The 22,736-nt window shown below is 34.4% G+C and overlaps 1 protein-coding gene across 5 annotated transcripts in view; it reads right to left on the reverse strand.

Annotated features, from left to right (window-relative positions):
* The window catches only part of KMT2E (lysine methyltransferase 2E (inactive)), a 99,488-nt gene that overhangs the window by 14,115 nt on the left and 62,637 nt on the right, over positions 1 to 22,736 (reverse strand). For all 5 annotated transcript variants that reach the window (XM_006929135.5, XM_019825358.3, XM_003982682.6 and 2 more), the window contains 9 exons: positions 20,462 to 20,520; positions 19,339 to 19,511; positions 16,089 to 16,127; positions 13,016 to 13,246; positions 12,767 to 12,897; positions 11,663 to 11,780; positions 10,582 to 10,691; positions 7,261 to 7,525; positions 6,233 to 6,331 (listed from right to left, as the gene is read on the reverse strand). In XM_006929135.5, coding sequence (XP_006929197.1) covers positions 6,233 to 6,331; positions 7,261 to 7,525; positions 10,582 to 10,691; positions 11,663 to 11,780; positions 12,767 to 12,897; positions 13,016 to 13,246; positions 16,089 to 16,127; positions 19,339 to 19,511; positions 20,462 to 20,520 — 1,225 coding nt within the window. The remainder of the gene's footprint in view (positions 1 to 6,232; positions 6,332 to 7,260; positions 7,526 to 10,581; positions 10,692 to 11,662; positions 11,781 to 12,766; positions 12,898 to 13,015; positions 13,247 to 16,088; positions 16,128 to 19,338; positions 19,512 to 20,461; positions 20,521 to 22,736) is intronic.

The raw sequence follows: 22,736 nt of genomic DNA on the forward strand, positions 1-22,736 counted from the left end.
TTCAAAAAATTTTAAAATAGATCTGAGAAAAGCACATTTTTCCAGAAGAAACAAACTTGGCAAGAATGATTTTATGTGTAAAAAACTTACCAGTATTTAAGGTAAATATGAATTTATGACAAAATAAGTTTGACATAGTCCAGTATTCACTGGTTTTAGATGGTCAGAATGAGAGTCAGAGATTGATACAAGGACCAAACTCATTCATTTAAAAATTTTTCTAAAGGAAAATCCTTTAGAGGTGACTCCATCTTTTTGAGCTAGTCAAAATCTTAGGGGAAAAAAAGTCTAGTCCTGTGCTGAAGAAACCAAAGCCCATGTGTTTTAAGTGACTCACTCAAAGGCAAAGCCGTAATTCTTATCCAAGGTTCCTGGTTTCTAATTTACTCTCTCCATTTAACCACCAGTGACACTACATAAGCAAAATAAAGCATAACTCCTCTCACATTTACTACAACTGTCAGCCAAAGCACTAAAGAGATATCCTAATACCTTTAACCCAACTTCATCTTAAAAACACACAAATGTTGGAAATGTAAGCATGCCTTTGATTTTCTACATGAAAAAAATCATTAGCACACTGATCTAATTTTATTTTAAATTCCTGAAGGTTCCCAGGTCATTCAGCATTTTCACCAACGCATCCAATACATTCTTTGACACATAACCATACATATAGTATCTAGTTAATGACTGAAAACTTAGCACCAATTTTACAGACCTACCTGAAAAATAACCAGTTTTATATATGGCTTAGGGTAGTGACAGCCTGTGTAGGGGATCAGTGAAATCAGGAGTCCTAATTAACCTCAGCAGACCCTAACATCTGTGCTTGATGTAGTTGAGATTATACTTGTCACATAAGACATGTTCTATAACCAGGACTCATTCCAAGCCCATGAGCAGACCTCAGGATCACTGTATTATCTGTGAGCTGGGCAATTATTGACGCTGATCCAGAATTACAGTTAAACAGGTTTGCCTTTCAGGAATGAAAGTGACACATTGTTAACGCTGGAGTATTGGGAGCTAAGCTGAAACTATGAAGGCTCTCTGAGGAGATCAACAAATTGCTTTTATGACCTGTATCTTAGTTTATGGTTTTACAGCAGCAAATATAGAGTGCTGTAATTCCTGTAAGCAGAATAAAGTCTGCTTACTATCCCTTAAAGGCATTTTATCACTTGAGGAGTGGGTATTTTGAAAATTTTTATTCCAATTTTGTGCTTCCGTATGTAAACACTGGAACACAAACCTGACTTGAAATCCTCTAACTTGATACGCTTGGAAGAGACTATGGAGAACTTGTCTAAGACTCCTATTCAACAAATGGGGAAAAGGTAAAGTCCAATATAGTTGTAGGGGTACATACTAAAGAACACGGCTTAAAGTTTGATACAATATTGCAACTGAAAAAATAAGCCCCACTGAGTAAATTGTTATAATTCATCCCAATTAGCAATAACTGGTACTTTTTAACTGAGTGAAAATAAGCTGATGAACTGTGCCCCACACTAGCTTTAAAGGGAAATGTGCTTAGTAGTAGAGCTAAAGAATTGAGAAGGAAACAAAATGAAGACATCTAGAGACTCAAGGTTTCCTTTTTTCCCTTGCTAACAGATAAGAAGTGGTTCTTCTTAAAAAACTTGCCTTTTAAAGGAAAGGGAACCTGGAGGGCCAGTCTGCTAAATTACCCCACCCATAGCCTTGAAACAAAGTAAAAGGGATTCCTTACTCAAATGACTTTGCTTATCCTCTCGAACAAGAGTTAGAGATTAATTTATTAATCTTTTAAAAAATGGTTAAGATTATTGATTACCAATAAAATAATTGCAAATAGTCAGTATGGCTTGTGGAGTATCCCCATTTCTTCTCTACCACACAATGATTCAGTTTCTCTGCACAGTACTGTTTCCTCTTTGATATTTGTTTCTTATTCCATGCACTTGTGTTCCATGAAAGCTTCTCCAGAACCTTGCCTTCTTTTTCACCCAGTACTTTCAATGGTGCTCAGTGTATAGCAAACACTCATTTTTGTTAAATGAATAAGAACTGTATATACATTATATAAAGCATATGTCACTGTTATATGAAAGCATGAGTGAAGTATTTAAATGAGATTTGGGAAATCTTGAATTTATTACAAAGCAGCTAAAGCTGAATATCCTCATTTTGTTTGAATAGAATCCTAATAAAAATAAATGGGTTCCCATTTGCTGTTCAATACCATAATGTCATTAATTACTCGTCTTTAGAAACACAATTCCTAAACTCTGTGATGAGAACATGGGACCTAAGAAAATCAGAATTGGTAACCGACATCAACTTAATCATGTTATAAGGAGAGAAAAGTGAGATGGGGGATATATTTCACGTCATCAGATGGCTTTCCTGGCAAGGCATTTATCCTGATATCTTACTATTAAAATTTCTTCAGCATTTTCTAAAGCTATCTTCTAAGTCAAGTTACTTCCCTAGAGGAATTAATAGTAGTGTTTTCCCACAGGATGCTTGTTCCATCAGATAAAAATCTGTGGGATGTCAAAGGTATCATCACAAACAAGTTGGAAGGGTGTCAAAATTTACAAAATGCCTTCATAAACAGAATTTTTCAAATTTTTAAACACACCACTACGTATATACTGAAGAACTCAAAGTTGGGGATCTAAAGCACTGTTTACTAAACTCAACTGTCCCCAGAGCTTCCCCCGCCCCCTACCCCACAAAACATATTAGTGTTCTGTGGAATAATTTCTGATGTGAAGGATGAGGGATAAGAAAATTATGGCGAATCCTGCATCCTGGCAAGGCCTCCAGGGCACTACCTGGGCTATAAGGAAGCTTCACTTAATTCACATTCATGGGCCTACCTATATCTCTACTTAAATGGCTGCCACAAATATTTAGTATAATTATAAATTCTCACCCTTACGTAGTTTATATTCTAGTGATCTTCAATTCTTAGTATCAGCAGATACTTCAGGAGGGTCTTTTCATGTCATTATACACTGGGTGGGGCAAGCCTGATTTTTATTTAAAATTTTCAAAAGCTTTATACTTTAATTGATCACGTTAGTTCAACAAAATACGATGAGCTTCCCAAAATCTAACCCCTTTCTGCATACTTTCTTTACCTCTGACAAGGTTATATGGCCACCTCACCTCCCCTTACTTCACCTCCCGTGCACCTGGGGGAATCCACTCAGTAGTGCCCTGGTTTTGGAATCAGGTGAGTATAAACAGCCTACTTGCATTTCAACTGCCATAGCTTAACGAGGTTGATTTTAAGATTCTCCAAAGTCAGTTCCAACCACCGCCAAAGAGGTATCTCTTACTAGCTAAAAGGAAACCATCTATTTATTCAGTTCTATACCATTTAGACACAGGTGTGCTTTCGTAAGTAGGTAACAACTTTTTAAGGGGGAAAAATAATAGAGGGAAAAAGAAATTTTTTAATAAAAGAATAGCTTTCTATCTGGCCACATAGTAATTTGAATAAACATTCTTCCATGAAATCTTTATCATTCAACACTTCATGTGATCTGCTATCAACCAACCTTATCTCCCTGTTCCCCCACCCCAAAAAACCACCTATATAATCCCAGCCAAATATGATTTATCACTTTTATAATTACCTCCAGGCTCTTTCCCCTGGAGGGCTATTTCTGTACTCCATGTAACTCCATACATTGTACTCCATACAATTTAGTTACAAGGTAATCTGTACTTGTTTAAACCCCACCCCTAAGGTCCATCCTAAATAGTACCTACTTCATGAAATGGTCTTTGACCCTACCTCCAACCACAGCTGTAAGTTACCTATCATATTTATAGCTCCTTTACCACATTTCTTGCTGCACCATAACAGTTTCTATAAATGCCCTGGAAGGCAGAGACATTGGTCTTCCATTCTCACCAAAAAAAAAAAAAAAGACAAGCAACCAAAATACATACTTCTACCAGTGCAATTTTTAGAGACTGAGCAAAATGCTAAATATTAGGTCATGTATGAAACTTCCATTTGTGTAGGTAAACACTGTCAAATCAACAATTTCATATGGCTCAAGCTACACTACGAAAGGATAGGCTAAAGTATATTTGAATTTGGACATTACATGGTATTTATCTGGGAGGAGAGTAGGACTAACTCCTTTTGTATCCCAATCTTGTAAATCTACAAGAGAACTAGTACCCAATAATGATTTAAAGTCTTTCCTCTCACAGGAGGAAATTTCAGTCAGTTTCTCAGGAGCTGACCTTAATGTTTCTAACTACTACTGTTAACCTACCCAATACAAAAGGCAGACACTAAAGGCTGATTAATATTTAAACTTTTCAAAGCCAAATATTTTGGTCCTCAAAAATACCAGTATGTGGCAAGGGGTGGGGAGAGACCATGCCAACTGGCTTAAGAATCCCAACAGTGCTTTTACATTCTGCTTATTTGACCATACCCAAAAATTCTGTAATTAAAATATCAAAGCAAATGTACCAATTAGAAATAACATTGCAATGATTTTGAGGGTCAAGGAGCCAAAGATTTTTAAATATTTATTTCATATCCCTTCAAAATACCAAATTCTAAACACTGATACTTTGCAAGTTTTCCACATTTTATTTGTATGAAAAATACCCAGCTGCACAGCAGCTACCTTAGAGGCAGATATTAAAATGAATATAAAATTTAAAGCATTTGCCTATATTAATATAGCATACTAACAGGTAAAATCCTGACCAAAAATGGATTCCCAAGTAAGCCTTTTTGTTTGTCCAAAGTTCGATCAGCAAAAGGGTATTTCTATTTTCTGGGATCTGAAAATGAGGATGTTCTAAAGTTCATGGATTTTCTCAGATAAATTTTAAAAGTAACCCCACAGTCATAAAAACTTTTAAACAAAATGCAACCTGAGTAAAATTATTTTAAGGGCATATAACCTGTTTTTTAAAAATTTTCATGATTTTTCAAAGTGATTGTTGTAGCCCTTAACTTATGAAGGAGGTTCCTCCTTATCATACACATGCATCATCCAAAACCAGTGATACTCCAAATTGGTTTTGCAGATTAGCGCAAATATGCTGCTGTGGCAACTGTGGAATGAACAGGCCAATACTGAAAATCTCCTCAAGAAAGGGCCACAGGTGATTTGGGTAGGTATAGATAATTCAGATGTAACCACATCTTGAAAAGGGTTCAAGATAATTCCTTTAGGTATAGGGAAAAAAACCCTCCTCCTTTCTTTATAACCAACCACGTCCAGTATTTTCTCCTAGTTGTTTTTCTTCTCTCTGATCTCTAACATTACCCTGTCCCCTCACAGCAGTGTTTGTGAAACCTGCAGACTGCAAAAGTTGGGCTTTGCTTTCACAATTCTGAACATCAACAATAAAACCATGTTGGAGGAATGACTATCCAGGCAATAAAAAAGACAAATTAAGTAGGCCTACAATGACCAAATTCCAAAGATCCTACCCTTCCCTAAGTACATGACACCTGCAATTCCATGGAATTCAGCATGAAAATCACAGACATGAAACAAAATAAAAGGGAGTGGGGAAAACCCATAGTAAGATCATTAGTTGGTGTGTAAAATCATCTTCAAATCTTTGGGCAAACTATATCACAAAACTTTCTTAACTCGCCTAAATATTACATCCACTGCCAAATTACCATGGACTTCTATGAAAATATCTTGTATTATTTATTTGCAAATATATGTATAAAAAGCGGAACAAGGAATATAAATTCTAAACGTATTTTAATGAAAATCTTGTGATACCAGTATGAGATACAGAAATAGTAGCTACCAAACAGTGGGTTTTTTGGTTTTTTTTTTGCATAAGCCATTTATTTGGTGCTATTATAAGCTTTAAAATTCCATTTTTGCTTTACATTAAATTATGAAGTGAAAGGTACATTTAGCTAATGAAAGACATTTTGAACAGTGATTCTGGCATTAAAATTTATTGATAGTTCTCAGCTTCAAAAATGTTCAAAATTTCTTAAATGTCACATTCTAAAATGTCTAATGAACACACAGTAAATATATAAAAGATTAGTGCAAGTTACTTGAATGGTAACAACAAAGCCAAACAGAAATGCTCAGCGGCACATCCTGTTTGCTAACTTGAAACAAACAACAGGCCTCCTAAAGGCGGCGACAATGACTATGGGAAGAGCAGCTGTCATAAGTGCAAGTGACAGCATGAAGCAGCTACTGGCTTCCCAACTTACCATCTTCCTTTTCCTTTCTGCAATCTGCTCCTCTGATTCCATTTCTACTTCATTGCTAATGGGAGTTTTTTCTTCTATATCATCAATAAAATCTGGTTCCTGAAAGATGGAAATGACTGCTTTATAGATACTACTATTCCATCTACAAACTAGGGACACTGCACTATTATAAATGCCTTTCAACCACAACTAACAAATTCAACGTAGGAAAATTATAAGCCTACTTAAATACATTTCAGAATTTTAAAACTGGTTTTAATTCAACACTTTCAAAATTATGCAAATAATTTTGCTTTTTAAAGTTAGAGTCAGTGTTATCAATAGAGCCCACAAGGTCAAATATGGTAGCACAGCCTTCTGTTTATAGTCTTCCCAGAACATGAACATACAAAATTACTTCATGAGACCCAGTGCCTACAAACACCAAGTGCCCAATAAATGTTTGTTCAATTTGAAACTTAAGGGAAATTATTAAATTGATTAAACTATTGTTAAATTAAGGAAGATGGGGTACTGGAGATGAGTAAAACTGTACTTAATTTTCACATTTAAATGGTCCCTCCTAACTTTCATTTGTGTAGAGGGCAGATAACAAACTATTCCCTGGCAAAGCAGACATAGAGGGCAAACTCATTCCTCCAAATTACCGTACATGTTAAGAGAATTTTCTCTGAACAATCTTATCTCTCATCCTTATAGAATTATGCCTCAAATATTTAAAAAAGGAAATTAAGACTTTAAATAAGAATTTTATTAACATAAGGACAATACCATCTGGAAGAAGTTTTTAATTACCCAATTATAGAAATATCTTGCATTCAATTCTGCAAGGATATGCTGGCTGAGTTATTTACTAACAATGCACAAATTCTAGTAGAACCTGTGTTTTATGTTTCTAAGTACTTCATTAACAGGTTTAACTTAAAAAATTTAAACCATTTTACATAAAGCAAAAAAGAGGTTAAAATATGACAAGTTATTTTCTTTTGTTGACTTCGGCTGACAATCAGAAGAGCATAGTTCAGTACCTGATTATTTGATACTGATAGTCTCAGGGGAGAAAGCTTTCTTTGTTTAGTTTCTGGGCTCTTCATTTTGTTGGTTGTTCCTTCACAATCCAGAGTAATATTCTGATTTTGTGTATCTTTTTCTTTTGAAATATCCTTTTCTTTTTTTCCTTTTTTCCTTCTGGTCTCATAACCGCTATTGATGTTTTCCGTGGATTCAGAACTACGTTTTAGAACAGGGCACTCTGGATTTTCTTTGAGGCATGCACAGTCCACCTTGTACTTACTGAAAAGATAACCAGTTAAATATTTATTCAGGATGCAAACTTTAAAATCTTCTTATCCACTTTAAGCTGCAACTCTGTAAATTCTATGCTACTACTATTTATGAGCAATCCTTTTCACTAATTTGCATTCCTATGGTAACTATCACAAAAGAGATTTTATTTCCTCACTTAAAAAACATAATCATTTGAAGTTGATTTCTGACCAGAGATTGGGCCTTCAATCAAAAGGATAACCAGTTATGGTTTAGAGAAGCAACTCAAATTAAAACTGAGCCTTTTTAAGTAAAATGATACTGTGGCTTACATTAAGGCAAAAACAGTATTTACTTCAGTGGTCCCAAACCCTAACTAGTTTGTATTTTACTTTAAGGAATGACTTCAATAACCAAGTGTCTTTGAAAAAAGGTAAAGTTATGCTTCTTTTTGCCCCTCCTTACATGTTCTCTCTTTCAAATGGAAGCTTGAAAAATAATTGCACTCTCATCTTCACTGCAGTGATATATATTACTCCCACCATACAGACAAGATTAATGGGCAGAGAGGGGCAGCATTTTGTCCAACGTCACATGCTAGCTAAATGGTTGGGACAGCATTCAGGTACAGGTTTAGGGGAGTCCAAAGCTCACACTTTTCATCTCTTCAATATTTCTTAACTCTGCCCTCCATATCTCTACCACCAACGTTCAATTTCTCTCTAGGATACAGGCAGCATGCCAAAATCAGAGTTAAACAGTAGAAGCCTCCCACTTTACATGTTTTAATTAGTTTAGTGTTTGTTCACAATAAAAAAGTTTCTAATACTCCTACTTGCTCACTTTCAAGACTAGTATAAGTCAAACTTGCTAAATCTGTGAATCAGGGATAGAACTCAAAAATATATGATCTACTCCCCCATCTCCCCAAATCAGGTATTGCTAGAAACTAGGTTGAAACTTTCTAGATGTTTTGATTTCAGGATAATAGAACTCCAAATAATGATGGCTAATAGCTCATGTTTACCAAGCACTTATTTTGTGCCAGGAATTGTTTTAAACACTTTACATATCTTTTTTTTTTTTTTGAGAATGTGTGCACACACAGGAGCTCGAGTGGGGAAAGGGCAGAGGTGGGGGGGAGGGAAAGAGTGAGAGACAGGGAGAGAGAGAATCTTAAGCAGGCTTCACATCCAGTGCAGAGCCAGACCTGGGGCTCAATCTCATGACCCTGAGATCAAGACCTGAGCTGAAATCAAGAGTCAGATGCTCAACCAATTGAGCCACCCAGGCATCCCTGAACACTTTACGTATCTTAAACTCACTGAATTTTCAAAACATTCCTGTTTGGTGAGTAGTATTATTCTCATATTACTTGTGCTCTAACAAAGCACAAAGGGATAAGAAGGTTATATAGCTAATAATAAGCAACCAAGCTAGGATTTGAAACCAGATTATAAAAAGCTTATATTCTTAACCACTTATGGGATACAGTCTTTCAAAGCAATGGGCAAAGAGCCATTATGCTAAATTTTCCACCTTCTGGGGGGAGAAAGGGCTAACAAGGAAATGCTGAAGTTGTAATAAATCTGACTGCCAACAATTAAGTAGAGATGCACAGGGCAGGAAGAGGAATTTCACTGACAGAAAACATAATGGATATTTAAAACTTAGGCATTTAAATAGGTTACCATAGAAAAATTTAAAGATAAAATACAGAATAGGAGGAAATGAACTGAAATGCTTATAACCGAATACACTACAAGATACAAAAGGAACCATCCCCCATTCCCCCAAAAATCAGTATGAAAAAGACTGCCCAGGAGCAAAATGGAAGATGATTAACCAATTCATCAGAGCGGAAACCCAAATGACAGATTAATATATAAAAAGATCCTTGGGTCAAAAAATAACCAAAGAAAATGGTAATTAAAAATATAAAAGATACCATTTCACATGGATTAGCATCAATTTTTAAAGTCATAACGAGATGGAGCAAGGAAGTAAAGCTGCAAGAATAGAAACTGGTCATTATCCATATCTTGGTTATTGTAAATAATACTGCAATAAACATAGGGGTGCCCATATCTTTTAGAATTAGTGTTTTCTAATATAACATTATATGTCAATTATACTCAAATTAAAAATCAACCCATGTCAGGTGAAAACTGAGGCTGTGCACACTCTACAACCCAGCGAGTACACCCCTAATTCCGTACCACAGAGAGAATATGTACCCACAAAGACGTGTTCAAAAAGCCACAGGAGCACTTTTGGTAAATCTAAAGGTCCACCAATAGTGGAATGGATAAATGCCATCAACAGTGAAAATAAATGAACTAGAGCCACACCTAACAACAGAACTAAATCTCAAAGTAATGAATGAGAGAAGATGAATGCAAAATAATACAGATTATAATTTTGTATATTTGTATTATATTTGTATAATTTTGTATTATATTATGTATAAATACATAAAATTTAAATGGAAGCTTTTATATCAGAATTAACTTTAACTTTCTTCCCTAGTGTTTCAGAACAGCAGTTCTCAGAACTTCCTTACAGTACTCCAACAAACACTTTTACTGCAAGAAAACTTGGCACAATTTCTGTTGCTTTTATTTTTTGTTTTTTTTTAAGTTTATTTGTTTTGAGAGAGAAAGAGGAAGTCCCAAGCAGGCTCAGCACTGTCAGCACAGAGCCCAACGCGGGGCTCACTCTCAAGAACAGAACTGTGAGATCATGACCTGAGCCCAAATCAAGAGTTGGATGCTTAACTGTTAGAGCCACCCATGTACCCTGAATTTCTTTGTTTTGAGGGGCAAAACGTTCAATTACCCATTCACACTGATCAGCCAAATTAATTATATCACTAACACTGTACCCCCTAAAATACCAGAAAGAGAAAATTCTCACATAAACAAGGTCAGTGTTGTATGGCTGAATTAGGGCTATGATTTTTTAATTGCCTCATGATAAATACAAATGAAAAGCTATGAAAGTAATGCAAATACATAAATTTTTAGGAGGACATTAAGGAACTACTGCAAAACAGATTAACATATACACAGACTTGAACTTACCAATTCCCATAGTCAAAATCAAAGGCAATAGTAATTTCAGTTCCTTTTGGAATAGTCTGTATAGAATAAATGTAAAGATGTATGGTTCCATCTTCAATTTCATGCCTCACCTGTTAGTTAAAAAAATAATTTTATATTTTTATAAATTTTTTCTACTTTTAGAAGTATCCCATCCTGCAATTTTGAAAAATTTTCAAAGTAATTCCTAAGTACAACATGGAAAATATGCAGTTCAAGACTTGTAACTATAAATCGGTGGTTTTCAACTGGACGGAAGCATAGTGATGCAAACTCCACGGCCCACCATGTAGCATTAAAAAGCAAATACTAAAAAAAGAAGAAAAAACATGACACTTCATCAATTCTACAATGCCTATTTTTTTTTTTACCCCTGAGTATCTCTGAAATTGGGAGTTTTGTAAATGATGACACCCTCGATTTGATGAAATACAATAATCAGTAATGGAACAGTTAACACCACACTTTTCTATGACAGACACTGTTCTAGGTACTTCATATGTATTTACTCCATTGATTCCTCATAACCACTTTTTATAGAACACAGACCAGGTTACAAAGCTAGTAAGTCAAAAAGAAGACATGAATCTATTAAGTCTGGCTTCAAAACCTAAGCTCAACTATAACATAGCTATAAATTAAAAATGTTTATTTTGGCATGTAAAAAAAACCCGGAAATATGCTCCAAAATTTATGCTCCAAATTAAAACACGGTTTTATAAAAAAATTTTGTAGTAGCACATATAAAATCTACTTTAGCTTTCAGTTTTGTCATCTACCTCGATCCAATCAGATTTTATATTTGACCCATAAGTAGAGCTTCAGAAATAAACAAAAATCTAATATTTCTTCTTACAAAGAACATCACAATTTCGTCAGTGTGCAAAGCAATTTTTAAGACCTCACAGCCCATTACCACCTAATTTTTTGCAATGAAAACGCGCTGAGAAATATAAAACGCATCAATGGTTAAAAAGTTTAGGGCTACCAGACTTGTGTTTAATACTCAATTCCATGCATCCCCTGAAACCCTTGCCTCCTGAAAAGATTTTTAGAAGCTTACCTCTGCATTGGGTGTACAAGAACGCCTAATGAACCGAGCCTCATTCCCAAAAGTCCTTGCATCAACACACATTTCTAGCCCGTGAAATTTAGAATAAAATAAAACAAAAGGATATGGTCTACAAAGAAAGAAATGCATTATAAACCATTAACATGTTAAGAAACTTCTAAAAGATTCAAAGTAAATAGTGAAGCCAAGACTTGAACACAGGCAGTCTAATACCAGAACCCATTCGTTAAGGGCTAGTTCATGCTAATGAGATTTTTACCTGCTCCAGTAACCTTACCTAAATTAAAGATAATTAATTGAAGGTAGAAATTCAAATTTATGAGATAAAAAGGGAGTGACTACTGCCTTTACAGGAGAATTCATAATTGGATACCTTTAAAATCCTAATCGCCTAGTATATTTAAGTTTTGATTTCTAGCACTGTTTCAGATCAAATTTGCTATGTAAAAGATTTGTATATCTTTCAAATCTTAAAAATTCAAGTTATAAACAACAAATACTTTTAATAACCATATAGACTTATCTCCCTAAAGATACAAACATATTTCCTGACCTCCGGGAAGCAAGGGGTCATATCAAATGCCCCCAAAAAATATATAGAAGAGGGCTCCAGTGCCATTCTAGTACCAAGAAAGGAGGAGGTGAAAGTAGCAATAATGTAAGACCAAATCCAACATCTGTTATAAAGAGGAAGGGGTTTTGCCTGTGATCACCAATGGTGTTTTCAGGTTCTAGCAATTATGTTATAAGGAACTAGGTAAGGTCCTGGATGCAAAAGGGCTTCACTCCTTATAATCTTATGTAATCATAGTTTTAAATTAATGTCCACCTATATACTGCTGTTTATCTTTGAAATAAACTGTTGCAAGAATGTCCGTAAGAGAGATGGGTAAGAGACAGAAATACATCTACTTTTTGTCATATTTTATTATAGTTCAAAAGTTATCATTAGTCACTGTTCAACTGTACCATAGTTTTAAAAGTATTAAAATGATAACTTAGAAAAACAAAAGGCTTATGAACACACAGCATCTTGGTAAACAGCCAAAAAATCAATACTTAACGACAGGTAACTAGTAAAATAAATGAATATACCTCTTAAAGAAATATCCATTTGCTTCAAACTGTTCTCTTAGCATAAACTTCCCTCTGTACTCAATGATAAGTGCATCAGGAGGCAAATCTTTTGCGGATTTCAGAATTTTCTTATTTTTTTGTATATGGCTCTAAAATAAGAGAAATGTTCAGATTAGTTAAACCTAACTGCTTTCAGTCTAACCAGTTAAGACATACATTAGAAAAAGGTCTTTGTTTCATAATTTTTAGGCAAATGATATATTTTACCTCTACAGGAGGTTTGAAGAGCAAATTGTTGGTATTCAAATCTGATTTATTTATCTCTTTTTTGTCATTTCCATTGCCTAATCTCAGAGCTATTCTTTGTGCCTCCCTCTGAACACCCTCACTATATTGGTTACTATTTGCCTCTTCGTATCGATCCATCCACGCTTTGATTTTTGTCTCCCATCCAAAATTTGAACCATCAGATGAAGGATCAATCTCTGGAGCTGAACCCTAAAATCATAGCAAACTAAGCATTAATATCTGGACTTGTAAGTATTTACACACACACACACACACACACACACAGTAATCTATATAAAAGAACATAACATAAAGTAGCAATAATGTTCGGCTTTCTAAGTTGGTCCTAGGAAAAAACAGACCATAAATGATCAGCATACTACATTTTTATACTGCATACCAGATAAAGAGTTAGAAAACTAAAGAGGCCAAGTTACGTTGAACAGCATAAATTCAAGCTTCACTGACACCACTGTAGCCAAATTAAGGCCACTGACAAAACTGCAAACACCCAAAACTTTGGAGTTACTGTCAACTAATGATTAAAAAAAGATAGCATATGAAAATGTTTTTATTTTACAGACTGCCAGTATCTACTTTATACTCAGTTCTGATAGAATACAATTTTAACATGTTTTATTAAGAAACACACTTTGACATCTTAATTTAGTATAATTCCAAGATCTATAATCAATTGTCCACATGATAAATATGACATGAGAACAAAATGTCTAATAGGATGTGAAATGACCCAAAATGGTCCATAGCCTAAATTCAAGGATCATAATGACAGCAAGAACTTAATAAACTTAAATGCTTGCTCTTCATCCATACCTCCTATTAAAAACCTGTAAGATAAGAACGCTAAGTGCCAAGTACAAAAAGTTACAGCCTCTCTCAATCTGTTACAGAACAAAAAAGGAACCCTTTTCTCGCTGGAATGCAATTTACAGATAGGCACAATGACCACACATTTTAAAAATGTATTAAAATGTCGACACCCACAACAATTCTTATTTGCAATCTTAGGATGAAAATCAAGTAATGCAGATAACAAAAACATGTTTCATTAGCTTAATTCAGGTCTATAATTCGTTTTAACACATGACATTTCAATTTGTTGTAAATGCTATTCACCAGTTTCTACAACACTGAATACCTTGGTGAGAAAACAGATTATTTCTATATGTATAACCTAACTAAAATTTGAAAATCACATACAGAATTCATAAAGATCCTTATATATCCTGTTAGACATGTATACATGTACAGTAACACTAAAATTTACCATCTGTCCACCTGCCATATAATTAATTTTTATTACAAAAAATATCATTCTTTTCTACAATGAAACAAACTGTAGTAAGTTGTTCAACTACTTGGTAGGAGTAGGTTTATTTGTATTAACTGGTATTTTCTGTACTTAAATATTCCACATTATAATGACCATGAGATAATAAATTTTTATACAAATATGAAATACTACATATTAAGGCTTTCCTCAGATTTATTAAAGAAATCCATTTTTAAAAATTTGTCTTTCTTTTCTGTCCTCCTCCACCCAAGCCCTCTACTGATCTGGTATATATTTGATAGTTCTTCCATATCTCTTTAACCTATAAATACTATTGAATTACTAACTGAAACTGTTACCATCTTAAAGAGGTATCTTTTAGTTAAGGGAAAGATATCTTTAAAGATGCACAAAGCATTTTTAAAATTTTACTTCCTCATCTCTTTACAAAATAAATGAAAATATTTCACTTAAGTAAAAGATGTTCCTTCTTAATTAAACTTACTATTGGAATGACTGGATAAATAAGGAAGAAAGGAAAACTTTAGAGTATCAACAGTTTCCACCAGCTTAATCCAAAACCTTTTTCAGATTGTACTGTGTCAGATCATGTCCCATAAATTCAAGTTTAATATATAGTAAGTATATAATCCCCAACTTTAACATATAAGAAACATTTTATGAAACTTTGGGCTTGCTGTGTGTTGAGTGACACCACATATTTTCTTGAGAAAGAACTACAAACGTATGCAGTAATCATCACTGGACAGCTGTTTAATTATTTGTTTTCCAAGAATGTGAAATAATGAATAATTGTTATGCACAAAAGATACACTGTAACATGCTTCCCACATACTATTTTAATATCTGACAACTTAAGAAACCCATTAGCGTTTAACCACACAGCCTAGAAAGCTGTATAGTAAGTCTATACAGCTGACCTCTGTGATCCAATACCTATCTTTTAGTGGGAGGCAGAGCTGAGGAGCCTTGCCACTCTCAGAAATCAGGGCATCTACAAAATTGAGGATACAGGCTAATTCAAGGTACAAGTGACTACTTTGTATACCTCTATGGTGATTTTATAGTATAACAACTAACTTGACTAAATCACTAGAACCCCAACTATGCAAAAAAAAAAAAGAAAAATTTCAAATTCTAAATGTGATTTTGCATTCATATATCCAGTATACAAAGTGGTATGGAGACATGGAATGCAATAATCTACTGAAATTTAGATTATCCAAAATTTTGATAATAGGAATTACTTATATACCTCCTTTTACTTAATGATTTAACAGTGTTAATAAACTCCAAGAGAGGCATAGTAATCCAATTAGGATTCTCTATGGTGTCACTTCTGGTAAAGATAATAAGCAATGAGATGATACGCAATGAAGAGAACATAAAGTAAAGGTTTTGGACAAGCAACCACTTAGTAAGCTCCTGAAAAACTGATAGTTGGAACAAGGACTTAAATTTAATGTATTAAAAAAAAAAATTAATGAATTTACCTTAACTCTTAAAAAAATTTTTTTTAATGTTTATTTATTTTGAGAGAGAGAGAGAGAGAGAAAGCAGGGAGGTACAGAGAGAGAGAGAGAGAGAGAGAGAGAAGGAAGGAGAAAGAATCCCAAGTAGGCTCCATGCTTAGTACAGAGCTCCACACAGGGCTCAATCTCATGACTGTGAGATCATGACCTGAGCCAAAATCAAGAGTCAGATGCTTAACTGAGCCACCCAGGTGCCCCTGTTTACCTTAACTCTTGATGACTTCCGAGATCCTTCACGAAAGGCCTAAAATAACATGAAATTCTGAGTTAGTTTTCTTTTAAACTGGATATAATCAATCAGTTCAGTAAAGCATTTTATTGAAGTCTCATAATAATAAAAAACTTGGCAAATATAGCCAGAACCGGGTGAATGTTTAAGTAAGGAAAGTCACCTACTAGCATACTATTTTACTATTAAAAATAGAATGCAGACTTTGTATATCTAAAACCAAAGTAACAATGTATGTCAACTATAGTCAAATTAACAATAACAACAAAAACCATAATGCAGGCTATGTAAGAACAAGAGAATATGTATATGATACTGCTAGAAAAAATGTCAAATTTTTTGTGTGCTCAGTTATTACAACCATGGGAAAATATCTGATTAAAATTGGAAGGGTATTAACAATATTACAGTAATTTTATTTAAGTCATGAGACAAGTCTGGGGAGTGATAAAGTTATTTACTTTAATTCTCGTAGTCAACTAGTAAGTGATATTTGAGCACAGAGGAGCATTTGAGTAATAAGCACTGTGGCAAATAGAGTTGTATTTATTTAATAAATAATTTAGTGACAGCCCACTACTCTGCCAGGTCCCAAAGTGGTATTTAACATTTAATTCCTATCTTCCTCACCACTTCACCCAAAAAGTCTCCAGGGAGACTAACAAACATAAACCGAGAGTAAGCAACATAGACCCAAATATATGTGTTAAGTTTGTGTGTAGACTATATGTTGGCAGTCAGCAAGATTTACTAACAGCAAAAACAAGGCAGTGAAACGTCACATAAAACATGGGCAAAGAGCTAGGTGGACTTTGGAGAAGTAATGTACCCAGAAAGATGAACAACTGAAAGGAATACAATCCTGGTACTAAAGAAACATGAAAGAGACACCTGGCTGGCTCAGTCGGTGGAGCATGCAACTCTTGATCTCGGGGTTGTGGGTTTGAGCCCCACACTGGGTATAGAGATTACTTAAAAAAAAAAAAAAAAAAAAAATCTGGAGTGCCTGGGTGGCTCAGTCAGTTAAGCAAGCATCCAACTCCAGCGCGGGTCAAGATCTCACGGTTCGTGGCTTTGAGCCCAACGTCGGGCTCTGTGCTGACAGCTCAGAGCCTGGAATCTGTTTCGGATTCTGTGTCTCCCTCTCTCTCTGCCCCTCCCCTGCTCACGCCTTCTCTCTCAAAAATAAACAAATAAATGGGGCGCCTGGGTGGCACAGTCGGTTAAGCGTCCGACTTCAGCCAGGTCACGATCTCGCGGTCCGTGAGTTCGAGCCCCGCGTCGGGCTCTGGGCTGATGGCTCGGAGCCTGGAGCCTGTTTCCGATTCTGTGTTTCCCTCTGTCTCTGCCCCTCCCCCGTTCATGCTCTCTCTCTGTCCCAAAAATAAATAAACGTTGAAAAAAAAAATAAACAAATAAAAATAAAATAAAAACTGTCCTCTATCCAGAACATCTATTGTAAACTCCTTTCAAATTTTTAACAATTAGCCATAACAATAGGCTGAAAAAAAAAAAAAGCAAAACTGTATATATTCTTTTGTTTTATATATATACTACATGTCACCCCTCAAATAATAGTAAAACCTTAACAGTGGGCAAGATCTAAGTGGGAAAACCAGATCTTTTATACCCAGTTCCTTGATTTTTTTTTTCTAATCCTTGGCAATTTTTACTAACAACATAAGACAAAAATTCTCTTTTTAAATACACAGCAATATTCTGAAACAACTATGTCACACTCCAAGACCCAGGACTGATTCATTTTAAATAGGGACAAGTAATTCCCCCCAGAAAAAGTGCAAAATCTATGCTTTATTCAAAAAATAGATTTTTTAAGCCAAATGACCTAAAACAAATATGCAAGGATACAATTTCCAAGTAACAATAAACAGGAAAGCCTAATTTGAAAGCATGATATGAAAAAGGTATGCCGATACCTATAATATGTGAATTCCTAAATTATAAAAGGCATTTGATAGACAATCTCTCTCTCTCTTTGTGTAAATTACAATCTGAAATAAGGGACATAACAATGAAAGAAGACAAAATGTTGTTACAAGTGCTATAATAAAAGGTTCAAGTGACATAATGAGATGCAAAGAAAGATGATCATATTTGATAGGAGAAAAGCAAGTTTCATGGAGGAAGCAGTACTTGAGAGTATAATAAGGGTTTAAAAGACAGAGATGAGAATATCCTAAATGGTGAAGAGAACACCATAACCAAAGATGACACCTGGTGGGACACTTGGCAGGCTCAGTGAGTAGGGCATATGACTTTTGATCTCAGGGTCATGAGTTCAAACCCCATGTTGGATACAGAGCTTACTTTAGTGCTCGCTTCGGCAGCACATATACTAAAATTGGATACAGAGCTTACTTTAAAAAAATAAATAAATAAATAAACAAAAACCACCCAGAAAGTGCAGGTAGAATTTGGTTATAAGAATGGATAATATACAGGAAAAAGTGTAGCAGAACTGGAGAGGGACCTCATCTGTGAAGACTGCTATAGTCAAGCTTAAATGGTGGTGAAATGAGAAACTGAAAAGTACCTGCTGCCTATTAAATAACCAAATAATATCTTGAAGAATTACTCAAGGAAAAAAAAATGCTTTCTTTGGAAAAACCTGATTTTATATCTAGGAATAATTTCACTCTATAATAGCAATATAGTTCTCGTGAAAAGTATTTTTTTTTAACTTATAAAAGAAAAATCTTCAGGACCAATAATAATAAATTTAGTGAAAAAGTGGCTTAGAAATGGTTTTGTGCCATTAAATCCTTGGGATAATTCATCACATAAGACTTAAGTAAAAGAAGTCTACATGATAAGAAATTCATTAAATATGGAGGTTTATTAAAATTACATACGATTCAGAGAAGAACTATAAACAATTATTCACAATTATCATATGCTCTTTTACCTTGTTCATAAACTATTAAAAACTTAGGATTGCTATTTTTTGTCTAAAACAGCAATTTTTTTCTATTTTATTTTAGCTTTTGCCTTTCTATGACTAGTCTCATTAGTGATTTCAAATCAGTATGCCAACATTTATCTATTACACTTCAATCTTTAAAACATACTAAAATTGTAAAATGAGTTTTAAAAAACTTAGATTCTGCAACCTTTTCTAGCTACCATCCATTACTCACCTGCCTTTCCTGTAAAACACAGTTCCCATCACTTCCTGCCTACATAACTAAAAAAAGGAAAAACTTACTTTTTTACACTTTGAAATGTTTTGTTCTTTCTCCCCACTTTTTTTCCTTCTTTTATCATTAACCTTGGAAACTCTTGAAGCAGTTAAAGTAATCGATGTTGGGGTATGCTGAAATGCAGTATATAATTCCACAGGAACCTCATCACCACTCTCAGTTGCACTGGTATCACCATCTTCCAAGGCAAAATAAAAATTACTATACTTGTAACACTATCTTGAACAAAATGAAAAATCAAACAGCATTCTACAAGACAAGCTGCTGTATCTCCCATCATTCTGAAGAATACACTTTTTTCTACTTCCTCAGTTCACTCATAGTAAGATACATTTAAATGCATACTACAAATACCTTTTCTCATACATTAAATTAGAAAGGATACAAAAGTCTGACAACACACTGAGGTAGTGTGACTATGGGAAAAGGGCACTTGCATAAATAGCCAGTGGTAATTCAAAATTCCCTATGAAGGGAAATTTAACCATATCTAACAAAATTCTACATATACTTACTCTTTCACCTAATAAACTTTTTCTAGGTGTGTGTCCAAAGATAAAATGAACAAAAATACACACACACAAAAAAAGGCCACCAAAAAAACAAAAAAACTTGTCTGGGAGGGTTTCATTGACAGTACTATTTGTAGTAACAAAAATGAAACGAAAGAAAACAAAAAACACTGGAAACAACCTAAATGTCCATCAAACAGTTCAGTAAACTATGATTATTCAAAACCAGTTGTACTGGTGTTGTCGTAAGCCAAAATAAAAGTTGTAGCACAGTTATACTGCTAAAATCTATTCCTCAAAATGAAATACTATTCCATATGATTAATGGATCACCATCTCTCTGAAAAGCAAACATATTGTAATACTTCTTTAAAGCTGTTACCTTTGTACAAAAATGAGGATTTAAAATTTTTATTTTCCTCTAATTTCCACATTTTCTAAAATAAGTACATTCTATAATCTGTAAAAAAGACTACTTAAAATCTATACCTGAGATTGTAAGTCGTATGTACAACCAACATTGACTGGTAAGGTGTTTATATCCAACTGAAACATGCAGACCACTCATTTTCTCAATCACACTAATTTTAATTTAGCATAGATCCTCTTCACCCACCTGACATATTTTCCCTTTTCCGGCGCTGTAGTAGCACTGCCCTCTCTTTATCCAAACTCCTGCATTAAAATATTAACATGATTATTCATCAAACTTTCATAAATTTAGATATAAAGCAGATTGATTTTAAATGTGATAAACTTTACAATTTCTCTAATGTTCTTACTGAAAAACAAACAGTATAAAATATGTGTATTTTTTCCCTTGCTTTAGATTTGATCTAGCATAATTAGCAGTAGATGCCAGGTAAGTGACACTGTTGTGCTTTTAAGAAAATAACTTTTTACTTAGGAAGCTAGTACCTTTTTTTTTTTTTTTTTTTTTCAAATTGAATGTTTAAAGCAAAATGTCTGGGGGCACCTGGATGGCTCAGTCGGATAAGTGGACTTGGGCTCAAATTATGATCTCACAGCTTGTGAGTTCAAGCCTCGCGCTGGGCTCTATACTGACAGCTCAGAGCCCAGAGCCTGCTTCGGATTCTGTGTCTCCCTCACTCTCTGCCCCTCCCCAACTCATGCTCAGTATCTCTCTCTCTCTCTCTCAAAAATAAACATCAAAAATTAAAAAATTTTAGAGCAAAAAGTCTGAAAAAAAAAAAAAAGAATGTTTACAATAACCAAAATAAATTTCTTAAAAGCACACCACTGATTTAGGATCTATTTGCATTATTACCAGCCTAAAATTATTTCCACTTTTGAAATAATAATACACACTGAACTTTTAACAATTAAAAATACACTAGAGGGGAGGTGTGTGTGGGGGGATGGGGATTAAAAAGTGCACTTGTGATGTGCTAGCACTGTGTGTTGTATGGACATGTTAAACACATAATATATCTGAAATGAACAGAACACTGGATCTTAACTGGAATTTAAATAAAAACTTAAAGAAAAAAGTAAAATATTTCATTAACTCCCCACACATGAACTACATCATCCATAGGAACTGTTTTATATTTCCCACCAACATTTTCACTGTCGAAACCTATTAGCCTATAGGTCAAATAAGACTAGATATTTTTCTTAGATGAGAGAATAAGGGCTCTAGACTAAAATATCTACAATTCAGTAACAGACTTGTCTTAATGTCTACTAGGACATATAACTATAACATTACTGATTATCACAGAATAGTAAGTAGGTATCACTCAATAAACTACCCTCCCTAATGACCAGTTTTAAACCAGTTCTTAACTGAATTTATCAATAGATATTTACCCCAGCAAAAACTATTTGGCAAAAGGCTAGTAACTATCATAAAGTAAAGCAAAATCACATAGTAAAACCTCACTCATAAAAAAGCAATGCAAAGTGTAACATTGAGATTACCATTTTGAATCTAGTTAAACTGGGAAAAATCCAAGTCTGTCAGACACTATTGTAAGCCCTGGGAAAACAGGCATGCTTATCTATCACTGGTAGGAATTCAAAACTGTACAGCTCGTATTGGAGGAGAATTCAGCAATATCGGACAAAAATTTTATGCATATGTTATACATTTACCCTTTTACTGAACACGCCTACTTCTATTTGCAATTACAAAAGACTGGAAACAATGTCCACTCTAATGAGACTGGTTGAATACACTATTCCATGAAAAAGATGAAGCACCTTGAAGCAACAGAAAAAAATGAGCCAATTTCTATATACTTCTATGAAGTGATCTTTAGCAGATATTTTTTTTTAATTTTTTTTTAATGTTTTTTATTTATTTTTGAGACAGAGAGAGACAGAGCATGAACGGGGGAGGGGCAGAGACAGACGGAGACACAGAATCGGAAGCAGGCTCCAGGCTCCAAGCCATCAGCCCAGAGCCCGACGCAGGGCTCGAACTCACGGATCGCGAGATCGTGACCTGAGCTGAAGTCGGACGCTCAACCGACTGCGCCACCCAGGCGCCCCTTTAGCAGATATTTTTAAGAAAAAAAAGGAAATGTGGCAAAACTCTGTAATATACTATCGCTTACCTAAATAAGAAAGGAATACAAAGATGTATATACACATTTATTTCTAATAAGGAAACAATGGAAAGAATAATCTATTTTTTATGTTACTTCAGGGATAGAAAGTTCAACTTATCTGAATATACTTTGTTTTAAAATTTAACTTCAAAATAATGAGACTACTTCTTACATAATCATGTAAGTATATAATTATAAAAACAAAGTATAAAAAGCAATCCTAAAAATAACTAGATTCCTCCTACATTTCTGGTAGGAATATAAAATGGTACAACTGCTCTGCAATATAGCTGGATAATTTTTTAAAAAAACTAA

This window comes from Felis catus, chromosome A2, assembly GCF_018350175.1.
Source record: "Felis catus isolate Fca126 chromosome A2, F.catus_Fca126_mat1.0, whole genome shotgun sequence".
In the NCBI taxonomy this organism is placed as follows: Eukaryota; Metazoa; Chordata; class Mammalia; order Carnivora; family Felidae; genus Felis; species Felis catus.